The sequence below is a fragment of the Symphalangus syndactylus genome, chromosome 10 (genome assembly GCF_028878055.3).
Source record: "Symphalangus syndactylus isolate Jambi chromosome 10, NHGRI_mSymSyn1-v2.1_pri, whole genome shotgun sequence".
NCBI lineage: Eukaryota > Metazoa > Chordata > Mammalia > Primates > Hylobatidae > Symphalangus > Symphalangus syndactylus.
Window position 1 is genome coordinate 16,930,968 of NC_072432.2, and position 20,250 is coordinate 16,951,217.

The following is a 20,250-nucleotide window of genomic DNA, read 5'->3' on the forward strand; positions in this document are numbered from 1 at the left end:
GTTAGCTTTAGCTACTCACACTATACAGGTCCCTTGTTTCTTCTTTCATTTTAGGGATCTCAAGAAGGAGGGCCCAGACTTCACCTCTGAGCTGGAGTGGTATTCCTTTGTAAATTCGCCTATGAAACTTATTAAAAGAAAAAGAAACTGAAGGTTACAAACTAACAAAAACTTAGACTAGTCTCTACAGTCAATCTTGCTAATATTTGTTAGCATTGTATTTTCAAAGCATCTATGGCAATTAATTAATACATTTCAACATGGCACATTGAGATACTGTCATCTCTATTTTTAAGATTCTAACAGGGAAACACAGACAAAGGAGAGAGTATAACAAGAAATTGTTAAGAATGCCCAATGCATTAGAATGTTCAGGCCATTACGGAAGTGTCCTTTAAGTGGTACGAAAGCAGTCAGTGCTCTTTTTAAAGGTGTGAACATCTGATTTACACATTCCCTGATGGTATAATTAACTTCTTACACACTTTCTTCCTAAAAGATGTTCCAAACAACCTAAAAGATGTTCCAAACAGCAAAAAGGTTGTCTTGTCCCCAAAATATCCTCATGGAACGTAGAGTGCTATCTAACTCCTAATCTCTTTCCTGCCACCTTTTCACTGGTCTCTCTAGAAGATACCAAGCTTCTCCGCATCTATCTGAAAACTCGGTTAATCCTACAAGCAATCTTCAGGGTTCTCTCTCTCCCACTCTCATTCCCCCTCCCCCGCCCTTTCTCCTTCTTTTCTCTCCTCTTTTCACTTCTTGCTATTTCTTCAGGAAAACTTTTTTCTTTTTCTTAAAGAACATTGATGCTGTCTGATAAGACAAAAACGATAAATCTTCATCAAGGAAAGACATTACTTTTGAATGAAATTAGGCATGAAACATTGGTATCATCAACTCCCTCCATCCTTGAAAGTGTACTGCTATTGCCCTAAGAATCTTTTTTTTTTTTTTTTTTTTTTTTTTTTTTTTTTTTTTTTTTTTTTTTTTTTATGAGACAGAGTCTCGCTCTGTCGCCCAGGCTGGAGTGCAGTGGCGCAATCTCGGCTCACTGCAAGCTCCGCCTCCCGGGTTCACGCCATTCTCCTGCCTCAGCCTCTCCGAGTAGCTGGGACTACAGGCGCCCGCCACCATGCCCGGCTAATTTTTTGTATTTTTTTAGTAGAGACGGGGTTTTGCCGTGGTCTCGATCTCCTGACCTCGTGATCTGCCCACCTCGGCCTCCCCAAGTGCTGGGATTACAAGCGTGAGCCACCGCGCCCGGCCTGCCCTAAGAATCTTAAGTTCAATACACCTCTCTGTCTTCTTGTAATTAATTTTTTCCTCAAGTCTAATTACTCAAAATTAACATAAAACCTATTACGGTCATCACAATGTTGTGCATAACACTTTGAAACTTAAAAATAGATGTCCAAACAGGGAAATAATTAAATAAATTATAGGAGAAGCCCCTCAGGTAAGAACTGGTACTCTTATGATCATTGTAACATACTTGAATCTTATCGTTCAGAAAATAAGATGTCAGTTCTAATAATTGAAATATTGAAGAGCTACAATAACCAGTACACAAGGCTTTAACTATTACACTACTTAGATTTTTTTAAACTAAAGCTTTAATGACTAAGTCATAAGGCAGCTTTAAGAAACTTCGATCACGTGGTTGAAGGTGAGTGACAAAGTCAAACAACTTTTATTATAAAACAGTGAATACTGTAAAGTTGATTCAAATAATGACTTACGAAATTTGTTTTTTTTGGTATAAATATAGTATGCCTCAAATTTGAAATTTCAGTAGATAGTGACTACAGTCATAGAAATTTTAATCCCATGCGATCACTTTAACTGGAGGAATATTGTACGTACAGAAAGGCTTCAAGTTGACGATAAAACTAGACTCACAACATTTGCCACATGCTCGACAAACTGAGTGTGGTTAAAAACACATGAATTTAAGACTTGTTTTCCCAAAGGAAGTTATGATCTATACCACTTCACAATTATAGTAAACTGTGATTTTAAAGTAATATCATCCACAAAAAGTCACTTCAAATTATCTTCTAAATTTCTAGAGTAAAGATGTCGTACTGCAGGCAACTGATTTGAGTAACAGAAAGTGTAGAAATCACTGCAAATGCTAAAAGTAAAATTTTAATAGGAAAGTGTAATATGACTGACTTCAGTGGACCCAAACAAGTAAAATAATGACATTTTTAGTGAGTAACACAAGTGCTCTGACACTTATTTCTTAAGCTGTATTACTTGAAAAGCCTTCAGACATTATTTTATTGCTGTTGCTCAATTCTGTACTCAATAATTGTACATAAGTTACTGTCCATCATTTACCTTAAAGTTAAATCTACATTTAGGGAAAAAAAACTCCATCAAATTGCTGTGATTACATTAAAAAGTAGGAAATTTGGGGGTGGAAAAAAAAATTAATGGTCCCTGTACTAGTACAGAGCTAAAATTAAAAATCAGGTACATATGGGAAAGGTTAAGAAAGAAACATTGATACAGTGTCATTATCATCACCCATGGCAACAATTCACCCAAATTTCTGAGCATTTACCATACACAAGAAACTATTTTAAGGAACTATTTAACAACTATTAGAAACTATTTAACAACTATTTAAATAAGAAACTAGTTAAACTGTTTATTTTATCCCTTCCCTTTAAGCTATTTATGGATATTTACCTCATTTAATTATACCAACAATTCTATAACTTTAATTATACCAAGAACTCAATTTTACTGACGTAGAAAGTGAATCACAAAGAGGTTAAATAACTTGCCCAAAAGCAAGCACAAGATGTTACAAAAGATGACTGATTTTACAGTCCATCAAAAACAACGTCCATGGCACATGGTTTTGCCCAACTGGACTTACTAAAATACATGGAATAGTGAACAGGAAAGTATCAAGAAAGCCCAAGAGCAGAAAGCACTAAAATAATGATAATATAATTACACCAAAAACTTAAAAGGAATATAAAAACGTTGTCTTTGGAATCCAAGCAGTAGGAGGCGACAAAACAAAACATGTACACGAAATCACATATAGCAGAAAAAGAATTAAATTATAAGACCCTAAAATAAAAATTTTCTAATTATGCTGTTTTTCAAATACTTGTACTGTTACATGACAGACTAACATTACAGTTACACATCTTTCTTCACAAATTTTCAACTATCATAGAAGTTTTACAAACTTTATAAAACAAACTAGGAATTACCTCCATCCAAACAACAGTTTGGATGAAATTTGCTTATTCCCCAGAACAGTAGTCCAGTTTACAGTTGTTGATAACCCTTCAACTGACAAAGTGGCATTTCATCTTTTCTACATCAGCCCCATAATGTAGGTTCGGTGGGTGTTTTCCACTTAAAGTGTAAGTAAAGCAAGATACAGAAGAAAAGTATCTGCCCTAGGTCAAAAAGTTCCACCTTCTTATTACAAATTCGGGGACTTTCTGCCAAATCACACTGTCTTCTAAAAATTACTGCTTTATTAAAGTGGCAGAATTTATCAGTAAAAAGTGATAGCTGCTTGTCCTCAGCTCACAAACGAACATCATTCATTCATTCTAAAATGATACTTGTAATGAATGCCTGCTTTGTGGCCAACGCTTATGAGGTCCTGGGCTACAAACATGAAAAAGATCTGTGGAGCTCACAGTGTACTGGGAAGAGAAATATGTAAGCTGATAATTATAACTTAAACAGAGAATCCTTTATCATAAAATACAGTCACATACATGAACTGCTAACAGTGCCGAGCATCATACCCTGACAGGGGAGGTGGTGGTAGAGACAGACTCCCCAGTGAGCCAGAGTGGTAAAAGAAGGATGGTGGGCACCACACTGTCTGGATCTGTGAGAGAAGCTATCAGGGAGTGGCTAGCCCTTCTACAAAAGGATACATACAATTCTAAGAGAGAACTAGAAAAGGGTTAGGGACAAAGTTGCTGGGGTGAGCGCCATGAATCTGCTGTGATGGTCACTACTTATGGGTCCAACACAGGGACTGTCATCCTGAGCCTATCTTAGAGATAACAGAAGAAAGGAGGAACTAATCCTGTGTGAGAGGTGGAAAGGATTTCCTTTAGAGAAAATGACAATAAACTCAATACTGAATAGGAATGTGCCAGGAACGGAAAAGTGGGGGTGGGAGCAAGGATGTGGATAATGATGAGTCTGGCAGTAATAATAACAATAGTTAAAGAACACTTTCTGATTATTTATTATGAGCTGACACTATGCTATGTGTTTCTAAATTAATTTATTCATTGTAATATTACTGTATCCCTAAAGAGGTAGGTACTATTATTACATATCCATTTCACAAATGAAAAAATTAAGACATAGAAAGGTTAGGTAACTAGCCCAAAAGAAACTGTTACAAGAACTGAAATTCAGTCTGAGTCTGACTTCAGAATCCATACTCTTAACAACCATGATAAAGAACTTCTACATATTGAATTGTAACATTTCAGTATTCCAATTTGAAAAGTATCACCTTTAAGATTCTTCTACAAATTTGTTTCATGGGTATGATACATAAAATCTTTAAGAAGTCTACAGTAGTCCCACAGAAACATTTAAAAATCTATCAACTTAAAAAAAACATTCCAACAAATGACTAATGTTTTCAGTACCTTTTTCTAAACCTTGGTGATTCAAACAGTGACAAGTGTGCAATCCATATCGTTATGACTGCCAGTGAGTAAACTTTTCAGCCCAGCAAGTCTGGCTGAGTTTTGTGCGAGTGTGCGCCATGAAACAAAGGCTCACTCAAGCTGCTTATGCCTTTTACTGCCTCTCCATTTTCTCTAATCATCCCTGCTCCACTGGCTCCTTTGTTTCTGCCTTCAAACAGCAACAGGTCTCCCAAATCTGCATCTAAAAAAGTTTTAAACCATCCACAAGGCCCTACTGTGTTTTATAACTACATTCTACTTCCCTGACAGACACCAAAAGAGAAAGCTGGCATAAAAGATGGTACAGTTAAATGAGCTCTAAGTCTGGACATTCTTTTGCTTGTTGCTAACAAGCTGTGTGACCTTAAGAAATTTATTTCTAAGCAATATGCCTCCATTTTCCAGTCAGTTAAGTTAAAAAAAAAATGGCTAATATGGTCTGAAAGGTCCGTTCAATTATTTGACCAACAAAAAATATGTGTATTTGTAGAAGGCACTTTGCTGTGACACAGCTTAGACACAAGTATATCACAACCAGTTAAATCATAATGATCTCCACTTAACAGAGAGAACTTCACTTCATAGACTATATTTTTAAAATACAGGCTGGGCACAGTGGCTCATGCCTGTAATCCCAATGCTTTTAGAGGCTGAGGCAGGAGAATCATTTGACACCAGGAATTCGAGACCAGCCTGGGCAACATAGCAAGACCCTGTCTCTATAAAAAAAAAATTTTTTTTTAATTAGCAGGCATGGTGGTGCTTGCCTACAGTCCCAGCTACTTGGGAAGCTGAGCCAGGACAATCACTGAAGCCCAGGAGTTGCAGGCTGCAGAGAACTATAATTGCGCAACTGCACCCCAGCCTGGGCAACAGAGACCCTGTCTCTCAAAAAAATAAAAAAAAATAAAAAATAACAATACTACTGTACATAGGGAGGCAGTCACTGTGAGAACAGAGGCAACACAAACAACCTTAATGGAATTTTTTTTTTTTTCATTAAAGCTTGGGTTCTAAAAATCCAAATATTCCCTACCAGAGCTATATTTTTATTTCAAATATTTTTAGAATTTCTCTGTATTACTACTATATAAGTAAGGAATCTGTGGAGAGAAAACATACTTCTCCTTGAAAGATAAGAAAAAAAAATGCTAGTTTTTAACTTGAATGCAATTTAAAACTAGGTGTGAATTGAAAGCAGTAATTCTTTTAGAAGGTTCGTTCTGTTTCACACCAAATTGGGCCATATATATCATCAAATCATTCTAGCATTATAGTTATCGGAGAGTGCTTCAAAATTATACTTCAAAGAAATGGCACTGCTAAAATCTCTCTTAATGGGAACTGCATTAGCCAGACTTGCTGTCAGAATAATAGCCCGGTAGAATTGCTCATTTTTAGAGAGGCTTACATGCTTTCATAGGCATATGTATACCAAAGAATAACATAAAGCCATATAATTCTACAAATATTTTATTAGAATGAATGTGAGATTAAAGGATAGGTGCAATGCATTGAAATCTACCCTGTAATTACCACTTGAGCAATCTTTCCACAAAGATGTAAAGTAGTTGTCAAATGTAGGCCAATCTGAGACTGCATAATATTAAACAAGAGAACAGATGTTGTAACTAATATCCTACTTTGAACCGTGTCCTCTTAAAAACATCCTGAGTTCTAAACCTAATGCTAAAACAGACAGTTAATAAAATCAATGACCCCAAATGAACTCACCCTTGATGAAAATAAAGTAATATAAGAACCTGACTAAGGATATTTAGTATGCTCAAAAAGAAAAGGCTCATTAGCTCTGTAAGAAACCCATGTCAAAAAGATTCCTATGGTTAAGTAAGTTTCATGTGATTTAAGATCCCTCTTAAAAATTCATACCTCATATTAAAGACTAAATAATTCTACAACAAGAAAGAAATCTTGCTTAATTTTGTTCAACTCGGGCTTTCCCAACTTTATTTAATCAGAGAGCCCTTTCCTCATTTAATAATAAGCAACATATACTGACTGCATACTAAGTGCCTGGCACTATTCTATGCTTTACATCAACTAACTTATTTAATCCTCACAACAAGCCTAATGGGGTAGGTAGTACAGCAGAAAAAAGTTAAATGCCTTTCCCAAGGTCACGTGGCTAGTAAGTGGCAGAGCTGAGGTTTGACCCATGATAGTCTGCCTCTTCACCATCAGGCTATACTACTGCTTCTGTGGAACTAGTAGAACCCAAGAAACTCCTGCTCCCCGGAATTCTTATCGGCAAATGTTGACATAAGATAACTTGTATCTATACAAAAAGGGAAAAGAAAGGATTACACTGAAAAAAGTGTGAGGAATGGACAAAAATCCCAACAGTTAACTCAGTTGTGTTTTGCTGGTAGAACTAAGTAAGATTTCTTTTTTTCCTTTAAAATGATTTTATTGTTCAGCCTTCAAGAAATTAATAGGGGTAGTTAACATTTACTGAATGCTTATTCTATGTAAGGTACAATGCTAAGTGCTTTACATGCATTAAATCATGAAATCTTCGTCCCTTTGAAATGGGACACTATTATCTCCATTCTGCAGATGAGGAAACTGAGGCTTAGATGTCAGTGGTTCTCAAAATATGGCCCATGAAATCAAAATGATTTTCATAATAAAACTATTTCTTTTTACAGTGCTGACTTTTGCACTGATCATAAAAAAGCTATGGTGAAACTTTAGCACTGATCATAGAAAAGCTATGGTGGTAAAACTACCAGCTCTTGGCACAAATCAAGGCAGCAGTAGTGCTGTACTGTGGAATCAGTGATTCCTCACCCCATGTTTTACAAAGTCAGTTTAACTTAAGAATGCCCTTGATGAAGCAGTAAAAAGTGTTAACTTGATTAAGTATCAACCTTTGATAGAGGTCTTATTAACAAGTAGTGATGAAACGGGAAGCGCATACGGAGCTCTGTGCTGCACAACCAAGTGCAATGATTGTCTCAAGAAAAAGCGCTTATGATGAAATTATTTGAATCATGAACATTTTCACAAAACACTGTTATTGCTTGAAAGAATAACTAAGCAACTGTCACTCAAGCATGGGGTATTTGGCAGACATTTTCTCAAAAATATCTTAAATGAGCCTGTCACTTGAAGGAAGATAACTGATACAGTATTTATTGCCACTAATGATATCTGACCTTTCAAATAAAACTTACAGCTTTGGAAAACTTCTACCACCAGGAGCTTGACATCTTCCCACTGTTTAAAGACTTTTCTGATGAGACGCGTGGTGATATTAATATATGTATGTATTTTTCTCTAATTAACTTAGCACAAAATCAACACAAGGCAAAAACATTAAAGGGGAGGTTTGCTAGAAGCTTTTGAAAAAGGAGATTGCTCCTGCTTGAGGGAATGCTTTGAGAGGCCAGCCCTCTCTCTTTCTGAGCAGTACGACCTGTGGATACAAAGTCCGGAACTGCTCCAGTGATTCTGACCTCAAAGGGAAGCCAACCTCAAGATGGAGCTGACAGTGCAGAAGGCAGAGAAGAGATGGAAGAAACTATGGCACAGGCAACTTCATTAAGCAGATGAATTAAATCACTCCTGAAACCCATCCCACCTCTGAACCATCCAATACAGACTCTTAAATGTTGAAACCAATCTGAATCAGGTATTATGTTACTTACAATATAAATAAACTCCTAATTTGAGGCATACTGCTAAATTAAACCAAAATTTCAAAACCAAGTATGAATGTAACACTCTTATAATTAAAGAAGAACTTCTACTAGGAAAATCCACATTGAGTTTATATAGTTTCATTTGGAAATAACATTATTTTAAATTACCTTTTCAGTGTTCTTGTATTTTTCCCATCCTTTCAGCATTTTCAGCCATTTGGTAGTTCTTTCAATTTCCAGGTGCTTTTGCTAAAATAAAATTGAAATTCATTGTTATTGTTGTTCATTTCTTTACTTATGAGTTACAAAAAACTTCAAAGAAAATGCTGCTAAAAAAAGAACTAAAAAAGTTATGCTATATTAGCAGATATCCTAACTTGTAAAAAGTTAGATAATATCAGAACTGTATCAATACTAGCCCATAGCTAAAGATTAATAGGAAATGCTCTATCTAGGTAAAAAAATAAAGATATTATTTAAATTTTCCAAGACTTTAAAAGTAACCAAAATATTGTGTATTCTACAAATTTAAACAAAATTTTTAAAAATATTTTGAAATATTTTACAAAGCAACAAAAACACTACTTCAAAATTTAATTCTCTTCTTTCTTATTTTACTGAATTCTAGTATACTGATGTTTTTAGTGAGAGTTTTTTAAAGGAAAAGTGGCTGTTTATTTATTTAATGGAAAGATTAATGTGTAAGTAGCTTTATGCTAGAGGAAAACCATAAAAAAAAAAAAAAAAAAAAAAAAACTAAGTACTAGTTGCTGTCCTAAGGAAATCTGACCAGGTGCTAAGGACAATGGATAAGGAATACACTGAGTTGTGGCAGGCACTGGCACAGGCAGGAAGGGCCACGGCAGACGGGGCAGTCAAATCCACCTAGGCATGCCAGAGAAAATGATCCCAAAATGAGGAACAGAGAGATTATTAGGGCTTTTTTTTTTTTTTTTTTTTTTTTAAATCAAATGCAATGTGGGAAAGAATGTTCCAGGCAGCCTTGAGAATGCATGTATTTCTGAGACAGCAGGGGCTGACAGCAGCTCCAAAGGGTTTACAAAAAAGCATCAGGACACCAGGCTGCCAAAGTTGGGAGAAGTCTCTTGCATGCCCACTCAAGTGAAATTCAGGGGCAAGGCTGCAGAATGGGGAAAGTGAGACGGAAAATGCTCGCTCTTCACTTCTTTGGTTTCCAGGAGAAGGAATATTTTTTCCTAATTACCTGGGCCCACGAGTGTAGTAAGTATATGAATAAACAGCAATGGAAATACAAGTCTACTCAGAAAAGAAAATCATTCTGAGGATACATTTTATACTCAAGGATGCATGCTCACTGCAACCCCACGAGGTAGGAATGATTGTCACCATTTTACAATGAGGAAACAGAGGCACAAAGGGCTTAAGGGACTTGTCCCAAGTCACCCCTCTCATAAGTGGTAGAAGACGGATTCAAAGCCAGGCAGCCTGGCTCCAGGAAGTACACTCTGAGCCACCACATCTCTGGCTCCCATCCTGTCCTCTGCCCTAGTTCAGGCAATCATCATTCCTGGATGGAAGTAGCAGCTCCTTACTGACTGTCTACAATCCAGCCTCAAACAGGCAGGCATTATGCTGGCAGATGGCATATATGCCTCACCACCACTATTTTTAGACCTAAAAGTACATAAAATTCCAAAGAAAATCCTGAATTTAGGAAAAGTATCTCACCAATGAAAATATTTTTATAGAATTTCAATTTTAGGCATATTCTTAAAACTCTCAAATTACCTATCTCTTTTTAAAATTTTTGATGGGTTTCTCACAATAGAAGATGAGCACTCATGAGCAAAAGATATTCTTTTATAATTCATATTTTTCAAAAGGCTAAGTATATTCCTCATTACATTATTAGTGATAAAATGTTGCAGACAGTTCCAGAAATATGTTTAATTTTAAAACTCAGTGGGGCACTGAAATCTAATTAATGTTTCTGCTAAATGTGACTTTAGAGAAGGCCAAGCTGTGAAAAATTAAGATTGATCTAAATTGCCATTTGGTATTTTTTGTTCTTCTGCACTTTCTCCCCTGACTTCTTCAAAGCATAATCCTTTTTTCCACCAACAGGAAAACACCAAATAATTCAAGCCAACCCAAGAGTATAATAACATACACTTTGCCAGGAACAACCCTGCTGAGATCTAGCAGGCCTCTTGCTATCTTTCATTTGTATGACCATGAATTATCTATGAATCACTTTAGGAAGTAGTAATTTTTTTAAAGGCACACTTTTGCATTCTAATGCTTATCACATATACAAATTATTTTAAATGCTATACACTCCCACACTGCAAGAACAAAACACACACATACACATACAAAAAAAAAAAATGAAGGATCATCAAGTATGCTTTCCCCTACAGCAAAAAAAATAAAATAAAATAAAATATACATTATATATACACACAGACACACACACACACACACACACACACACACACCTTGGGAAGCTATAGGATCCTAAAATTATTTATCAGTATTCAATCAAGTTTAAGTGTTAACTCCATAATGCTGTCCATTCAATAATACCAAACCTGAATGCACATGAAAGTCTTTCCCCTAATCATGAATCTATAATTCATAGATGAACTATACTTTCTCACCAAAGATGCTGAAGCTAACTATTCTAGCAACTGTTTTGAAGAAGTAACTGAAAACATATTCATATGTGACAAATGTGAACTTAAGTGCCCCCAAAAAATAAGCTAAGGAATGTCATCTTGCCATAGACTCAACCACAATAAGACAAAACTGGAATATAATAGTGTATTAGAAACTCCACTTCAAGTTCAACAGAGACTTTAAAGTCAACATATCTGAAACTATTTTCCCAAATATGCTGCTAGTATCCTTCTGTCCCTGCCATGAACTAACAGCATCACTACCCGCTAAGTCCTCCTTTTCTCTCACTTCCTACCCCCAAATCACACTCTGCTGGGTCCACGTTCTGTCTCCTGCTTCTATCCTGTCCTCTTCCCCAGTTCAGGTAATCAGAGTTCCTGGATGAAAACAGAAGCTCCCTGCTGGGATCCTTGTCTTCACTCCAGCCTCCACACTGCTACCACAACCCTTCACACATGTTCCAGTTCATAATCCTTCAATGGCTACCCATTTTCTAGAAGTAAAGTTCAAATTTCTTAGCACAGCACACATGAGCAGCCTTTCGGAATGTGGCCCCAATTCACCTTCCAGTTCTACCTCCTGCTACTTCTGTGATGTGGCCACCCTGAACTATTTGTCATTCCCATACACAATGCATTTTCAGCCTTTATGACAAATGTTTCCTATTTGTCTGCCTGTCATGTTTTCTCACCATCATTTGGTAAAATCCTATGCATCCTCTCAAGACCTAGGTCAAATGTCCAACGCCTGGAACCTTTCCCAGTTCTCTCCATGTTCCAAGCAAAACCAACTGTTCCCTTAGCATTCCATGGCATGGATTCAAGACCCAGATGACCTGAGTTCAAATCTGAGTTCTGTCCCATACTGTTTCATTTGGGGCAAACTACCTAATCTTTCTGTACCTTAATTGTCTCATCTATAAAATGAGAATTATTTTGATCATTGTTACAGCACCTAACACCCGTGTTCTAGTGGGCCTAAATGCCGAAATTGTATTATCAAAGTATGAACTCCTTGACTATAGAGACTGGATATGTTCATGTTTTTATCATCTAAAACAGTGGTTGTTATATAAGAAAAGTTAAACATTTAAAAATTAAACAGAATTTACATAAGAAAAAAAAACTGAACCCTATGAAGGAATTAATAACATTCTGTGGTCTCAAGGTGGAAATATGAACAGACAGACTGAAACCAGAATGTTATTTCTGATAGCAATGTGATCACTGTAATACAGAAGTAATCAGAAGTTAATAATATCCTGTATGTGGCAGAATGGTAGAAATGGAATTATTCCATCATGCGAGTAACACTTTTCAAAGTGATGCCAAAAGGCAGAGCTGCTGATGTTAACAGCCTATATGAAACTGATATTAAATAATTCTGTTGGCTTCATACACAAACATCTTAGTTCTCTCAATTTGTATTTTGAAATATTTCAAACCTACAGAAAAGTTGAGAGAATAGCATGTCACATACTTATAAATGCTTCATGAGATACACAGATTATTAACCTTTTGCTAGATTTCATTTATACTATTTAGGTTTTTAGGGGGAACTGATCATTAGACAATCACGACATGAATAGTTCATCCCTAAATATTTCAAGTATGTATCGCCTAAGAATGAAAACACATTATCCTACATGATTACAGTACCATTATACCCAAGAAATTTAAAACTGGTTATTACCTCATAAGCAGCCTATACACCAAATTCCCCACTTGCCCCAAGACTGTTCTTTATAGCTGGTTTTTTCTGTGGTGTGGGCAACTTAGAATCCAATCATGCATTCTGCACTGCCTTTGCTGGCATGTCCCCAAAGTGCCTTGGCCTTTGTCTTTGATGACACTGACGTTTTGAAGAGTCCAGGCCACACTATCTGGCTTTGTGTGACTGGCTCCTCTGGATTTCAGCAGGATTATCACCCAATTATGTTGTCTTTCCCAGCACATCACATCAGATGCACATGATGCCAAGCTGTACCACTTCTAGCGATGATGCTACAGTTTCATCATTCAGTAAAAGTTAGTATTTGCCCAATTTTTCCATTAATAGATAAATCCCCTTTTGTAACTAATGAATAATCCACGTGATATACTTTGAGACAGGGCGCATATCATGTTCCTTAACGACTCTACCCAATGGTCTCATCATCCATTGATGATCCCTACCTGAATCAATTATGACTGTGATAGTGGTAAAATGGTGTTTGGGTTTTTCCCTATCATTCCTTCTATATTATTAAATGACATTATTAACTTTGGACTTTAAGAAGTTTTTCTTTTCTAGCTCCTCCCCTTTCAATATCACTATAGTCTAAAGAATTATTTGATTCCATGATTATAATCCATTATCATCATTATTCTTTTTGAACCTCAAACCGTCCCCTGGGAGGTGGGTTAGACTACTTCCCGTCCGAGTGGCAATTTCTTCCCTTCAAATTTGTCCTTTTGATATGCCCTATTTGTCTTTTACCATTTCTTAGTGTTCTGGTACAAAATGATTTTGGTCCACCTTATACTCTCCCTATCCCAACCTGGAATCAGCCATCAGTTCAAGAACCTGTGATTCCCTGTAGTGGAGAGGATGTTCAAAACTAAATTTTTGGCACTGGATGTGCTTCTCACCAATTAAATTTTTAAAATTGTATAGAAGACGCTGACATAAGAAAATTCTACTTCTATCAGAATGTCAGAGCAACATACAGCCAAGGAAAATAATGCGAAGGCCATCATCTCCACCTCTACTCCCTCTGCTATCTCTCCATTATCTCTACGGGCTAAGAAAACGCTACACTGCTGTATACTTTTCTTCCCATGAGCTGTTTTCAGCAAAGGACTAAACTTCTGTTTAAAGTTTATGATATAATACCCTATTGTCTTAAATTGATGTTGCCTCTAAGTCAGAAATGGCCTCGCCTAATGGGGCAAAGAAGGTGGAAGGATTAAAACTGGAACCAATATCTTCTTTGTTACCTCTCAACCTCCAGTGATCTGAGACTATGTTTTCAACCCTGTACAGGACCAGCTGAATAGTAAGTATTCAATAATCATTTGTTGAATCATCTACATAGCTTTGTCTTCTATCTGGTCCAAGGCCCTTCCCACTATTAACATGGCTAATAATTCAGATAGTAAAGGCTAGACACGTACACAAGGCATGGATGGATATTACATAGCCTTCTCTTTTAGAATAAGAAATCTTGGGATTTGCTCAGATTCAAGTCTTCAGATGCTTTAATGGCTCTATTTGAACATTAGTGTGTATTGTGACATAATAAGAACTATATGATCTCTGCCCCCAGTTCCCTCCTGGAGGTCATGGGAACCTCTAATTTATAGCCCTTCACAGGTGATAACCTGAGACTTTCAACTGGCTTCTGACGTGAGAGGCAATCTTATGGAAGTGAGCTCTTAACCTGTGAGGTCTGCACCTACTCTGGTTAGTGTCAGAATTGAGTTAAATTGTAGAAAATACATTTGGTGTCCACTCGGAGAAAAACCAACACATATCTTGGTAACCAGAAGTATTCTGTGCTGTGGCAAGTATGAGAGTAGGAAAAACAGTTTGGTTTTTCCCTATCTTAACAGTTTGTTTTTTGTTTCAGTTAGGACTCGTGAGTGAGGACAAAGTTGATGGGAGTCAGGCATGCCTAGACCTCACCAGCAGAGGTCAGAAGAAGACAAGAAGTACAAAAAGAAACGTGTCTGTTTTTACAGAACACCCTGACATTGGAAAGTCTATCAGTCATGTATCTTGAATAAGATTTCATACTACATTAAATTAAGATTTTTTTGATATAAATAGGTTCCAATATTCTATACACCATGCAAAAGATTGCACTACATGAAGGGATAGATGAATCTATGAAAATTCATAGTTTTACATATCTATTCCTCCTTATTAAAATCATCAATAAGCTCAAAGAAACAATATAATCCATTATTAATACTGTTCTCTACAGAGTAAATATAATGTTTGTTTATGTGCTTAAGTGCCTGTTTGGGGGAAACCAAAGCACTTAGTAAACACCAATACTAATCTTCTTAGGAAGGACTGTATACTACTCTCCCTATTTTAAACAGATGTAAAATAATACATTGGCAAAGCTGGAAAGAAAGCTGTGATTACCCGACTATGCACTAGTGTACAAGTCTTCCCCAGTGGAAATAAGAGCATGCTTCAAGTGTATGCTCCATAAAGACTGCAGACCAGCAAGGCTATCATTTCTAGACTTTATTCTATTTTAAAAATGTAAACTTTTTAAAATTCATTTCCTGGAAATGGTAAAACTTGGCTACTAGGACTAGGCAGTCACCATAGAACACAAGAACTTAACTTAAACCTGAAGAACTTGGGGGAAATCCTGATAAACTAAGAGGTTTCCAGCCTTAGGCTGTTTTGCATGTGGCTAAGTTCTCATTCCACTTTAAAGAAACCAAAACTGTAAAAGGCAGGTCATGCAATATGAGTGCAGTTTCCGTACAAAGGCCTTAGGGAAACCCAATCAACAGCCTCTGAATCCTGTCCCCACCCTCAAATAAAAGATTGACAAGTGAATATAAAGTTATATCTTATTTTAAAATAAATTACTAAGGTACGCATAGATCATTTTTTAGTGATTCCCCATTAAATTAAACTTTTTGGAGAAAACAATCAATTAATTATAAGCCTAATTGCATTAAGAGGTCATTTACTGTATAGGCACATCTCTTAAAAAACTAATAAAAATTTTTGAAAAACAATATTCTTCAAGCATGCACCTCCTGTGTCTGATATTTCTGATTTTCTTCACCGTCCCATTTATTGAATCATTTAAATCATTGGTCTGGAGACTTTCAAACTTTCTGGACCAGGAAATTACAAAAGGGGGAGGGGAGTGTTGGAGAGAGAAGTGAATACTGGATTGCCAGATTTTTATTTTGCCAAATGTGGATATCTTTTGTTAAAGACATCTTCCAACTCTTCCTGATTTCTCAAATAAAAGACACTGTAACACTTGAAGGGACAATCTCTGCCAGTCTTTATGTCAATATATTTAGTTTTACAAAGAATCCATTACATTAATTCAGCCCAAAACAGAGATCATAGTCAGAGGGTGGGAACAAATCCTTATGTTCTCATTCAGGGTGGACTGCCACAAACTTCACAGGGGCAGCATTTACCAAGTTCTCACCATTACTCATTACTTCCTTCTCAGTCATTACTCAGCTACAAAGAATCTGCCTTTCGCCTCCACCTGCACTACCACTGCATTTCACATATATTGTGGCCCCACCAAGCCACCAGTCATCTCCTACCTGTTGTCATACTTGACCTTCCTGTTGTCACTGGATGTGAGCTTCTCCAAGGCAGAAACTATGTCTTATTTAATCCTAGCATTCTACGCAGAACTAGGCCAGTGCTTGATACACAGTTGCTATTGAATTATGTAGATATTAAAACAAAGATATTCATTTGCTGAAACCTCTAGGTTATGATACTGTGAGAGAACCAGGCAGTCACAAGAGAATTCAACTGCAGGTCTGCCTATAGGGTTCTCTATATACATAAAATGGCAATTTCATCTACATCTTAAGGTTTTGCTACAGTTTTGATTTTCAGAAAAGTTTGATCCCAGGAAGATTTTCTAAAATATTTTTCAAATTCCAATTCCAATTTCACCTTCATTACCTGAAATTCAGCCCCTTGTCCTCATCAAACATACATGAACTGATAATAATCCCAGTCAATACCCCCACTTTCATTCTACAGTTCATTTTCTGGTACAGAAACAGCGGGGAGGAGAAGGCAGATTTCGGGCAACCTTAAAACATTCCATCACTACTTCAAACGCATGCCTGGGTGTGGAGCCAGTTCCTTGCTACGTATAACGAGGAAAGATTTTTAAATGTTGACAAGTTTACTATGTAACACTTCTCTAAGTACTTAAAATACTAAAATACTGACCCACAGAAAATGATTTTGGTTGTTGTAAGAAATTTACTAAAATCTCATGGAACAGTCACATTTCAAAGAGCTGCTGGTCTTAGAATGGTGCTTTATTTGCCACAGGGTACATGAGAATCACTTGTGAAGCCTTTAAAAATTACCTACCGAGAGGCTCCTCCCCAGAGAGGCTGATTTCACAGACTGAGGTGGGACCTACCTGGGCAGCTGTGCTCTCCAAGCCTCTCTGTTCTGAAGCACGCCTAGCTCGGGACCTGCCAGTCTAGAATGAAGTCTGTCAAGTACCTATCAGAGTCTCCTAAAATCTCCTAAAATTATTTCACCATTAATTACTATCTTACAGTGACATAATGAGGTCCAAAATCTAACAATGACTACCATTTCCATATAATATGGCACTTAAAATCACAAAGGTGGTCAATTTTATTCTTCTAATAAAGGCAATTCACCAGTAACTGTAAATAAACCAAGAGCAGGACTTACCCGTTCCACAGCCGCATTATGATCTGGGAGCTCCTCCTCACTGCAGAGGAAAAACAGTATTATATGAAATTGTTGAAATCAAAACAAACTTTTAAAAGCTTATATACTTATAGATACATATGATATACAATATTTACTTGTCATCACAAAAGTTACATAAGCTTCCAGTCACTGAATTCAATATGAAATGATAGCTACTCTAGAACCACAGGGTCCCCTATCTTCAAAATCCAGCCCTGCACTGTCAAATACAGTAGCCACAAGCCACATTTATTAATAAAAAGCATCTAATTAACATTAAAATTTAATTTAGTTTAACATTGAGTTAGTCTCACTAGGCACAGTTCAAGAGCATGAATGTCACGTAGCTAGAAGCCACCATATTGAACAGGACAGATATAGAACATTTCCATCACTGCAGAAAGGTCCACTGGACAGCACTGCTCCAGACTAGGAGTGAGCAAACTTCTTCTAGCAAAATAAATATTTAAACAGTAAGTATTTGAGGCTTTCTGGGCCATACCATCTTTTTCACAACGATAGCTCTGATGATGTAGTACAAAAGCAACCACAGACACTACGTAAACCAAGTGTGGCTCTGTTCCCACAAAACTTTTACAAAAATAGGTGGTGAACTGGATCTGGTCCACAGGCCCCAGCTTGCCACCCTCTGTTTTAGACCACCACCTCCACTCTTGGTTCAAACTATGGTCTATAATCAATGACTGTTTAAAAAAAATAGCATAAGGAAAAAACTGCCTCCAACAGACTTGTGAATTTAAAGAGAAAACTTTATTCAGTACAATAAAGAATGCTTGGCTAGGTGCGGTGGCTCACGCCTGTAACCCCAACACTTTGGGAGGCTGAGGCAGGCGGATCACCTGAGGTCAGGAGTTCAAGACCAGGCTGCCCAACAAGGTGAAACCCCGTCCCTGCTAAAAACACAAAAATTAAACGGGTATGATGGCAGGTGCCTGTAATCCCAGCAACCTGGGAGGCTGAGACAGGAGAATTGCTTGAACCCAGGAGGTGGAGGTTGCAGTGAGCTGAGACCGCGCCATTGCACTCCAGCCTGGGCAAGAAGAGCAAAATTCCTTCTCAAAAAAAAAATAGTAATAATAAACAAAAAAGAATGCTTCACTGTCAAAATTTCAAGAGATTGTTTTTTAAATATACACTAAAAGATCAAATTCATTTCTGACACAGTATATTTGTGATATCATCTCTAATATAAAATATTCTGAGATTCTTGTATTAACTGTCAGTAATATAAAAACCACATGCTATCCATAAACAAAGTCATGCACTTTGAGTAGCTTTCTCAGTAGTACTGTTTTGGCAACACTATATTCTTGCCTTAGTTTCTCTTGAGATCAAATAATATACCATCTTGAAGAGCATGATAGAGCGTATTCACCAGTACGGTATTTTCAAAGGCATTCTTTTTCTACTCTGAGGAGTCCTTAGGTGAACAATTATTACAGCCACAAAACTAACAAAAAAGAATAACAGCCAAAAGAGATCTCAGAGAGTCCAAATCTCTCATTTCACAGATAATACAACTAACACTTTCACTGAGTCACTCAGCCTAAAAGAGAGATGTTTAGCACTAATTCAGTGGGTTCAACTTCAGACAGACAAGATCTCAGATCATGCAGGAGTATATGAAGAAAAGGGATGGAGGTTGAGAAAACGTTTCTCAAGAAGAAACGAAACTGATTAAAAATAAAAAAGTCTTCAGACCTCGCAGATGGATGAGAGAGTAAATATGTGGTCCAGCTTTCCTATACAGATGTTCTGGCATGATTTCTCCATGTCTAAAACTTTTCGTGGAGAATCTGCTATGTGCATACCAATCTCCACAGAGCTTTTCCCCCTCAAGTCTCTGTGCCGGCATATGCTTAACTTTCACACCCTTCTGAGGATGACGCTGCTGCTGCTTACCAAGAGCTCCCTGTAATGCCCAGAATACGCAAGTTGGTATGCTGGAAGAGCTCAGTAAACGGTGCTGAATGAAGATATGAACAGGAGGATGAACACATGCCTGCAGGCATGGATGCATCCTTACCTTGCCTCCTAAATATCCTTCAAGTGGAGGAGAAAAAAGAAGGCCCACAATCTGGGTGAATGCAGAGAATTCCTTTAGGTCAGCAAATTATGGTGCATAGGCCAAATCTGGCCCACTGTGCGTTTTTGTGAAGTTTTAATGGAACGCTGTCACACTCTGCCATGAATGTATTGTCTCTGGCTGTTTTCATGTTGCAACAGCAGGGTTGAGCAGTTGTGACAAAGACCGTATGACCTACAAAGCCAAAGATCCTTCATATCTGGCTCTTTGGAGAAAATGTTTGCCAAACCCTGCTTTAGAGAACTAGGGCTTAAGAGCACCTAAAGGCTGCTTTAAGAAAACACCAAGCTGAAAGCAAGTACCTATATCTCACAGAAATACAGTAAGGGAAAACCATAAGACAGCCATCTCTGGAAGGAGAGAGACCTTAACTGGACACATTGTTCATCTACTCTTAAACTTTGAAAGTATTACTAATTAGAGTTTATGTGCCTATAACCTCTCAACAGCTAGGTGGAGTATTTATGTTAACTATAACATGATCTTTCATTTGGAAACTTAAAAGTTAACTTGTTAAAACTAATCAGTTGACTATTGCTTAAATTTGATTTTTGTTTTTAAAGTAAATTTTATCTGAGTTTAAATTTAAGCCAGTCAAAATTTACAGGATTGGTAGAAAGAGTTCTCAAGCCTTTGTAATCAAAATTATATATATAAT

The 20,250-nt window shown here is 36.9% G+C and overlaps 1 protein-coding gene across 6 annotated transcripts in view; it reads right to left on the bottom strand.

The window, feature by feature from the left end:
- USP6NL (USP6 N-terminal like) overlaps window positions 1-20,250 on the bottom strand; it is a 151,951-nt gene that overhangs the window by 40,981 nt on the left and 90,720 nt on the right. For all 6 annotated transcript variants that reach the window (XM_055296512.2, XM_055296516.2, XM_063610073.1 and 3 more), the window contains 3 exons: window positions 17,465-17,504; window positions 8,537-8,617; window positions 20-127 (listed from right to left, as the gene is read on the bottom strand). In XM_055296512.2, the coding sequence (XP_055152487.1) occupies window positions 20-127; window positions 8,537-8,617; window positions 17,465-17,504 (229 nt within the window). The remainder of the gene's footprint in view (window positions 1-19; window positions 128-8,536; window positions 8,618-17,464; window positions 17,505-20,250) is intronic.